We start from the raw sequence: 9,246 nt of genomic DNA on the forward strand, positions 1-9,246 counted from the left end.
TGTTCTTAATTATTTGAATTCGTATCAGTAAACTATACTGTGCAAATATGAAACTAAGTCTAAACTGACTAAATTATACCCTGCATCTTGAAAATCTGGTTATAAAAGCCTATTTTTAGAAATATTTAGAATTAACCACCATCAAGTATAAGGTATACTCCAACCTGTCAATCCATTCCATATGAATTTCATGAAAATGTCTGACCTATAACTAGACACTCGATCAGCAATCTGTGAAAGTTTGGTGAAGTTTGCTTCATTCGTTTTGGAGTTATCATGCGATCGGATGGACGGGTATGTCTAAATCAACGCAGAATTTTATGTTTAGCAAAAATACAAAAATATTTATATGATGTCCATACCAGAGATAACACTCTCAAGTGGTTATAAAGTTCGTACCAAAGTTAATATTCAATTCACGAAGGTGTAGGGTGCAAAGAGAATCTTAGGGTATAGAAAGAACTTAAATGTGAGTTGATAATATAATAATAATCATTCAATGTTTATTATGACAATTTCAATATTGTTTGTTATTCAATGATTAAATCTAATATTGTGTTGAAAATAAGTTAGGCTGACTACATGAGTATAATCTGCTAAAATAAAAGAATTTAAATTTATAAATTTAGTTTGTGCAGTACCTTCGGCTAAAACTTTTAATCATTGGAACACCAAACCACATTCCTTCCTGATAAGTTAGTAACAAATATAACAGAAAATTTAAAACATAGTTAATAAATTTAGTACGTAAGTTGTGTTTGTAATATGACTATTGCCATATACAATTTGTAGGGGTCTAATATAAGCAACAGAAATTTATTTTAATTTAATACAATTGTAAAGTAGCTTTTAATGATTTTACTACATATTTTAAGCTTTTTTCTGTTAAATCAATTTACAGTGATAATTTATAACATTTTAAAACACTATTAAAATTCATTCATTTTGCGAGAGATAAAAATGTTTGTGTTAGTTTAGTTTGACTGCAGCTGTCTTGGGTGATACAACGCAATTATTTAATAAATAAAATACGTGAAGCTTTTTCTGAATTAGAATATAGTTGGTGTTTCGATATGTTGATTTCGATGTTTTTAATTGCATTTTTAATGAATATTCAGAATATTGCAAATGCAGCAAATATTTTGGTATTAGCAAATGTCCCTTCACCCAGTATGTCTTTGTGGTTGCTATAATTAATTCTTACTTTCTTTTAAAAAAAATCTAAATTTTTCTATTAATTTTCATTTTAGGCATACAGTTCTAGTAAATGCTTTGGGTACTAGAGGTCATAATTTAACAGTTTTAATATGTGATTTACCAAAAAATCCAAATAATGTGCATGAAAATGTACGTTTTATAGATATGAGCGATATGCACAAATACTTAATGAATGAAGCTGAAGTTGAGGAATTTATTGATGCTAATGCATTTAAGGCAATGTATAGTTTTTGCTCATACAATATATTAACTTGCCAAGCGACTCTAAAATCAAAAGGATTTTCTTTATTTATGGAAAAGTATAAAAATGAAAAATTTGACTTAATATTATACGATTATACTTTTGGTCCATGTTTACTTGGATTAGTTCACAAATATGATTATCCGCCATTAATAAGCATATCAACATTTCCCTACGTACCATTAGCAACAAAATTTACTGGAGGGCATTTTTATCCTTCTTACATAAGTTATCATAGTGCTTCCTTAAAACCTCAAAATAACTTTTTCGATAGAATGTATAATCACATTTTGTATGTTGTCGAAGAATTGTAAGTTTCTTTGTTCTAAATATAATATGATTTTAAATAAATGATAAATTATAATTTTATATAATGATTAAAATATTTATTTAATTTTTGCTTTGTAGATACAGATACTATTCAATGAATCCAGCGGTATTTCCCGCTGATACTCCATATTTGGCTGATTTAGAGAAGTTAACAACAATTGCACTTATTGGAACACATCCAGCAATAACAAAAGCTCAGCCATTACCACGGAACATCATTGAAGTTGGTGGCCTCAATATAGTTGACTCACAACCATTGCCAAAGGAGCTAGATAGTTTTATAAATTCATCAAAAAAGGGTGCTATTTTCTTTTCACTAGGAACTAATGTCCAACCAAAATATGTGAAATCGGAAATAATTGAAAATATTTTAAAAGTAATGGAAAAACTTCCAGAATATAATTTCATGTGGAAATTCGATGTTAATCTAATTAAAATGAAAATTCCAAAGAACGTTTTGGTTCAAACGCTTTTCCCTCAGCGAGATATATTAGGTAAGTTTAATCAAATATTAGTTTTAATCAAATTTGACATTTAAAATTTTTATAGCCACACATGCTGGTGGATTAAGTACTCAGGAAGCAATGTGGTTTGGTGTTCCAATGATTACAATACCAGTATTTGTTGATCAGTTCAGAGTAAGTATTTTCTTAAACAATTTGAAATTATTAGTATATATTGTTATTTTAATTGTAGAATAGTCATAAAGTCGTCGCAGACGGTAATGCAATTGAAGTTAGCTTTTTGAAATTTACTGGAGAGGCTTTTTATAATGCTCTTAATGAAATTTTACATAATCCAAAATATATAAATAATATCAAAAAGCAATCAGAAATATTCAGAGACAGACCAATGAGACCATTAGATACAGCGATTTGGTGGATTGAATATGTTTTGAGACATCCCAATCCAACACATTTAAAAGTACCAACTTTAGAATTAGGATATTTTATTGCAAATTCTTATGAATTCGCTTTAATTGTTTTATTATTTGTTATGTTCATTTTATATCTAGATATTAAAATAATTAAATGCATTTGTTGCGAAAGCAAGAAAAATTAAAAACGAAAAGTTGAAGGAAAACTAGCTTAAATTGTTGTACACTACAGTTATTAAGCGTATAAATAAATTTGACATAAATTGTAATAGAAATAAACATATAGAAATTATAATTTTAGCGAAAAGTAGTCCAGAAAATCTGCTGTATTATATGGTACTGAAATTCTTTACTCAAAACCTGAATAATTGTGAAGTAATAAGAATAAGCAAAGAAAAATTATAAAAAATATTACACAATTTCGGAATTTTAACCTTATTTAAAAAAAAAATTCAAAACTTTTATAATTAAAATATACATTGAGTTACTACATTAATAACGAAAAAAATTTCGAGCTGAACCGTTTTTTTGAAATATTTGTATAATAAGAATACTCATTTGCCAACACTAGCCATTTTAAAAAACGGTATAACTGTGGCCCTTAATAATTTTAATCACTCAATTTTTGTAATTTCTATAATGTTTATTCATTGATTAAAATTAATATTGTGTTTTATCAATATTTGATAAGACTATACTCGTAACATATTCTGATAATTAATTTGAATAAAACTATGATATTTTAAAAATTTGGTTTAGTTTAATTCATTCGATTAAGCTGACAAGTAAGTGTTGTTTTTTATTGTAATACTCGTAAAGTCAAAATAATGTATTTTATCTTTAGCACTTGAAATATTTTAAAGAAATTATTGGCATTTTATACTCATTGTAAATAGTGACTAAATTCATAGACGCTTCTTTTTTGATATTAATATTTTAAGTTTAGCTAGATAAAACCGTAATAAACTAGTAAACCAGTTATAAATAATATGATAAACAATTAATAGCTTTATCGATTTATCAATTATTTTATCAATTAATTGAAAAAGATTAGTGCTTGCAATTACTATTTACCTTACATATGGATTTGAAAATTTATTGAATTGGTGTTAATTTTATAGTGTAATTTTTTAGCACTTGAAATTATCAGACAAGTACTTGAAATTTAAGTTATCTACTTCATCAAAAGGTTCTGAGTGAAAATACAAAGATGAGTTCTTTTAATTATACATATATATAGAGTTGTATAACAGAAATTTATAATTTTAATTAATAACTTTAATTTATAGTTTTATTTTAATAACTAATATTTTTATTATACAATTTCTTTTATACAATAATTAAATATAAATAAAGTTGGGCCAAACCAATGGTTTGTAAAGTGGCACTTTTTCCTTTAACAACTGCTGTTAGAAACATTGTTTAAATTATTTTCATTTATATAACAAAATATTGAAAAGGATCGCATTTAAGATGAAACAAAAAAAAATAAAGTGGCATTCACTTAATGGTTAACTCAAGGGTTAATGACTTGAATTCTTAAAATAAATAATTATATTTTTTAATGCCACGGCATTTCTCTTTCGCTTGCTGCATTTATAGAAATTTGATTAAATTTGATTAGACAGAATTCGAAAATTCAAATTCTACAAGTTTTGAAGGCGATAATTTCTGAGGGGACCAATTTGAAAAAAAAAATTCTTCCAACAAAGTAAAATATTTATTAGTATTTAAAGCTGCTAAAATTTCATAATTCTACATATTACCGTCCAAAAGAAAGTATCAAAAATCTGAAAAAAAAACAGATTTTAGCGAAAATAAATTTCAGGTGCTGTTTTGTTTTTTTTAAAGTACAATTATATGCAAGGCAGAAGAAGCCCGTGAGTACTTCAAAAATGAAAACTTCTACGCACTTGGATGGAGACGGACAGCAGAGTGAAACTAATAAGCACTTTTTTAAAAAAGTGCTTAAAAGCTTTCTTCATCGAGAACGTATAATGTGTGTACAAAATAACGCAGTGTGATAAGTTTGTTATCCCATGTACGTTTATGATTACACTTGACTGAATTTTAATTTAATAGGTCAACCAAAATAGGTCAAATTTAGTATTTTTTATTTTATCTAATGTACAAAACATCAAAGAAGCTTTTAATTAATTAAAATACAAAAACTATAGGTTTATTCTAATAAGTTAACTATATACCACTAATACTCGTACTACATAATATTTTAGAAAATTTTTATTACATAATTTCAATTGTTTTCGTTTTGTAGCAAGACAATAAATTTACTTTATGTACATACATATGTACATGTATAAATGATTCTTTTTCTCTAATTATGACGTAATACTCTAATACATATTCTAATAGATAAAAGTTTTTAAAGTTTATTCTGTGAGGAAAACAACAACATTATTTAACAATAATAATTTTATTTTTAGATCAGTAGTTTTCTGTTTACCGTAAATTAAAGATCGCTGAATAAAAAATGTTGCTTCCGATATTTTTATTGAGTTTATTCACAAATTATCAAAATATGGTCAATGGTGCAAATATTTTGGCTTTAATGAATATTCCTTCACCCAGTCATTCATTATGGTAAGTAAATTATAAAGAAATATTATCATAAAAATTTTATTGTTGATTATTTTACTTCTTTTTATCTTTTATAGGAATACAATATTAGTAAATGCTTTAGCAAACAGGGGTCATAATTTAACAGTTTTAATATCGGATTTACCGAAAAATCCAAAAGATTTACATAAAAATGTACATTTTATTGATATGAATGATATGTATCAAAATTTATTTAATGAAGCTGATTTCGAATCTTTCCTCGATATTAGCCCACTACAGATGATGTCTGGCTATTGTATGTACAATATATTAGTTTGTGAAGCTACTTTAAAATCAAAAGGATTTTCTTTATTTATGGAAAAGTATAAAAATGAAAAATTTGATTTAATATTGTACGATTATACTTTTGGTCCATGTTTACTTGGATTAGTTCACATGTATAATTATCCACCATTAATAAGTGTATCAGCATTTCCTTATGTACCGATAGCAACAAAATTTACTGGAGGACATTTTTATCCTGCTTACGTTAGCTATCATAGCGTTACATGGGATCCTATCAACAACTTTTTAGATAGAATGCACAATCATATGTTATATGCTGCTGAAGAATTGTAAGTTTTACAAATTTATTTATATAATGATAAGAAAACGTGTGGAACGGGTTTCTTATTTAAATCAGAATATTTACTTTTAAAGCTGGGTGAAAAACAGAAATATACAAGAAAATAAAAAGAAAATGCAGACGTCCATCATTTTTAAGATATTTCAATTTTGCTTGTAAATGTAAGAACGTGACGTTGTTTCCGAGGCTATAATGTGACATTTCTTACGGAGAAACTTTTCATTAGCTTTACTATAAACGAGAAAAAAAATAGAGTTGACCTTGTCAACTCTGTGATACCCGTACGAATTTGTTATCCTATGTGCGAATAACTAATGTGCCATAACTAACTATGGGGCAGACTATGACTTTAAGTTGCCGTATTACCATATTAATTTATGCAAAATTTCAGTACTATGTGTTATTCAAAATACTGGTTGTGCCAAACTACTATTGATGTTGTATGGCAGCTACCAGAAAGAGCCAAGAAATTTTAGCGAATTTTATCAAGCACATCGGCCCTACTAATATATTCACTTGTGTGAAATCTCAATATCACAGCTTTTATAGTTTCTGAGTTATAGTCAAATAACTTTTGAAGTTGTATGGCAGGTACCAGAAGGAGCCAAGTAATTTCAACGGCTTTTATGAGACACATTGGCCCTACTAATTTATTCGTTTGTGTGAAATTTCAATACCATAGCTTTAATAGCTTCTGAAATATAGTCAAATAACTTTTGAAGTTGTATGGCAGGTACCAGAAGGAGCCAAGTAATTTCAATGACTTTTATGTGACACATTGGCCCTACTAATATATTCGTTTGTGTGAAATTTCAATACCATAGCTTTAATAGTTTCTGAAATATAGCCAAATAACTTTTGAAGTTGTATGGCAGGTACCAGAAGGAGCCAAGTAATTTCAATGACTTTTATGTGACACATTGGCCCTACTAATATATTCGTTTGTGTGAAATTTCAATACCATAACTTTTATAGTTTCTGAGATATAGCCAAATAAATTTTGAAGTTGTATGGCAGCTACCCGAACCGGTACCCCGATCATGTCCAATTTAAATAGGGTTCTGGCACTTACTACAATAAATCATTTGTGAAAATTTGGTGAACTTAGCTCAATTAGTTTTTGAGTTATCGTTCGGACGGACGGACGGACGGACGGACGGACGGACGGACGGACGGACGGACGGACAGACAAAGCTAAATCAACTCAGAATTTGACGCTGATCAAAAACATACACTTGAGTCTATATCTAACACCGTTATTTCTTAGCGTTACAAACGGTAAGGCAAATTTAGTATACCCTTCGAACATACGTTCGTACGGGTATAAAAATTGGGGGTTCTGTGAAAATTTGCGATTTTTCGCTAAATGGCATCCGATATATAATAACATCTCACGAGAGATAATAACATCTCACTTTATCCTATATTTAGAACAAATTAAAGACAAAAATTGTCTGAAAGAACGTTCTGTTGTTTTGTGTACATAAAACGCTACACATACAAATAAATTTGTTCTTTGTCAACATTGATATAAAATTATTTCACTTCAATTTTTAAAATATAATTGATAGAAACTATTTGGGTCTAAAATTTATTCACAAATAAGAATAACTTTGTAAGGTAGTACTAAAAAATTGTAGGTTATCTGGACGTTAAGTTTTAAAACATTTTAAAACTTAAAGTCAAGATAAATTTAAGATGGTTTTAGAGTAAAAACAAAAGTTGTAAAATTCTAAAATTTTGCACCTTTTTAACAACCTTAGATTTTTTAGACTTTATGCTAGAATAAAACTTTAATTCCAAATTCAAACTTAATTATTTTCCATTTCTAAATAGTTCCAAATTTATTGCAAATAAATATTATTTCATGAGAAAAATAGTAAATTGTTAAAGTTCCATATTAATTTACATTTCACTATTTTTATTTATTTGTTTGTAGATACCGATACTATTCAATGAATCCACAGTTAGATAAAATGATAAGACCGGTATTTCCCGCTGATACTCCATATTTGGCTGATTTAGAGAAGTTAACAACAATTGCACTTATTGGAACACATCCAGCAATAACAAAAGCTCAGCCATTACCACAGAACATCATTGAAGTTGGTGGCCTCAATATAGTTGACTCACAACCATTGCCAAAAGAGCTAGATAGTTTTATAAATTCATCAAAAAAGGGTGCTATTTTCTTTTCACTAGGAACTAATGTTCAACCAAAATTTGTGAAATCGGAAATGATTGAAAATATTTTAAAAGTAATGGAAAAATTTCCAGAATATAATTTCATGTGGAAATTCGATGTTAATTTAATTAAAATGAAAATTCCAAAGAACGTTCTGGTTCAAACGTTTTTCCCTCAGCGAGATATTTTAGGTAAGTTTAATTAAATATTAGTTTTAATCAAATTTGACATTTATATTTTTTATAGCTAATAAAAAGACAAAATGTTTTATCACACATGCTGGTGGATTAAGTACTCAGGAAGCAATATGGTTTGGTGTTCCAATGATTACAGTACCAGTATTTGTTGATCAGTTAAGAGTAAGTATTTTCTTAACCAATTTGAAATTATTAGTATATATTGTTATTTTAATTGTAGAATAGCCAAAAAGTCGTCGAAGATGGTATCGCGACTGAAATTAATTTTTCAAAATTTACCGGCGAATCTTTTCATAATGCTCTTAATGATATTTTACACAACGAAAAATATATAAATAATATCAAAAAGCAATCAGAAATATTCAAAGACCGACCAATGAAGCCATTAGATACAGCAATTTGGTGGATTGAATATGTTTTGAGACATCCCAATCCAACACATTTAAAAGTACCAACTTTAGAACTAGGATATTTTATTGCAAATTCTTATGACTTCATTTCGATTGTTTTATTGATTGTTATATTTATTTTATATGTAACTATCAAAATTATTAAATGTATTTGTCGTGGGAAGGCAAGAAAAACTGAAAAACAAAAATTAAAAAAGAAATGAGTTATGGTTCTAAAATTAATTGAAGATAAATTGAACTGTGTAAAAAAATTGTGGGATTTAATGTATAACATGTAGAATGTTTAAGAATGCCAAATATTTAACTAGTAATAAATAATTTTGTAGCTCTAGTTGTTAAACAATGTGAATTATTTTTTAAAAATCTAAAGTGATACTAATTTATTGAGCTTTAGAACATCTACGTTTATATAACTGAAAATCTTTACTATCTTTTTAAGGAGCGTTTTTATACCAGAAATTAATACTTCTGTTGACTTTTTGTTTTTGTAAGTTATTTTATAATTTGGTTAGTGTTGCTGAAATTCTATGTTGTAAAACCATATGGATTTGCAATAATGTTGCATAATTTTAGAAATTTAAGA

The 9,246-nt window shown here is 27.4% G+C and overlaps 2 protein-coding genes across 3 annotated transcripts; both read left to right on the forward strand.

Annotated features, from left to right (window-relative positions):
• The first annotated feature begins 1,073 nt into the window (after window positions 1-1,073).
• Window positions 1,074-3,866, forward strand: LOC129612452 (UDP-glucosyltransferase 2-like). Its single transcript, XM_055526053.1, has 6 exons — window positions 1,074-1,183; window positions 1,251-1,769; window positions 1,868-2,283; window positions 2,339-2,427; window positions 2,486-2,770; window positions 3,801-3,866. Exons 1-6 carry the CDS (start codon window positions 1,074-1,076, stop codon window positions 3,864-3,866), a joined length of 1,485 nt encoding a protein of 494 aa, XP_055382028.1.
• LOC129608559 (UDP-glucosyltransferase 2-like) lies at window positions 3,420-8,994 on the forward strand. Of its 2 annotated transcripts, none has more exons than XM_055520165.1 (6): window positions 3,420-3,451; window positions 5,111-5,267; window positions 5,342-5,860; window positions 7,811-8,247; window positions 8,303-8,415; window positions 8,474-8,994. In XM_055520165.1, the coding sequence occupies exons 2-6, from the start codon at window positions 5,158-5,160 to the stop codon at window positions 8,864-8,866; spliced, it is 1,572 nt and encodes a 523-aa protein (XP_055376140.1). In that variant the 5' UTR covers window positions 3,420-3,451; window positions 5,111-5,157; the 3' UTR covers window positions 8,867-8,994. The 2 variants fall into 2 exon arrangements, with proteins under 2 accessions (XP_055376140.1, XP_055376130.1); XM_055520155.1 differs by lacking the exon at window positions 3,420-3,451 and adding an exon at window positions 3,921-4,038.
• Window positions 8,995-9,246: the final 252 nt, after the last annotated feature.

Source organism: Condylostylus longicornis, unplaced genomic scaffold, assembly GCF_029603195.1.
Source record: "Condylostylus longicornis isolate FDR11 unplaced genomic scaffold, ASM2960319v2 ptg000004l, whole genome shotgun sequence".
In the NCBI taxonomy this organism is placed as follows: Eukaryota; Metazoa; Arthropoda; class Insecta; order Diptera; family Dolichopodidae; genus Condylostylus; species Condylostylus longicornis.

What these genes read in the sequence shown, in the direction of transcription:
- LOC129612452 (XM_055526053.1), top strand. Translation starts at nt 1,074, where the DNA reads ATGTTGATTTCGATGTTTTTAATTGCATTTTTAATGAATATTCAGAAT. An exon ending in TCACCCAGTATGTCTTTGTG is followed by an intron (nt 1,184 to 1,250) that starts GTTGCTATAATT and finishes TTTTCATTTTAG; the next exon opens with GCATACAGTTCTAGTAAATG. An exon ending in TTGTATGTTGTCGAAGAATT is followed by an intron (nt 1,770 to 1,867) that starts GTAAGTTTCTTT and finishes TTTGCTTTGTAG; the next exon opens with ATACAGATACTATTCAATGA.
- LOC129608559 (XM_055520165.1), top strand. Translation starts at nt 5,158, where the DNA reads ATGTTGCTTCCGATATTTTTATTGAGTTTATTCACAAATTATCAAAAT. An exon ending in TTATATGCTGCTGAAGAATT is followed by an intron (nt 5,861 to 7,810) that starts GTAAGTTTTACA and finishes ATTTGTTTGTAG; the next exon opens with ATACCGATACTATTCAATGA. An exon ending in TATTTGTTGATCAGTTAAGA is followed by an intron (nt 8,416 to 8,473) that starts GTAAGTATTTTC and finishes TTTTAATTGTAG; the next exon opens with AATAGCCAAAAAGTCGTCGA.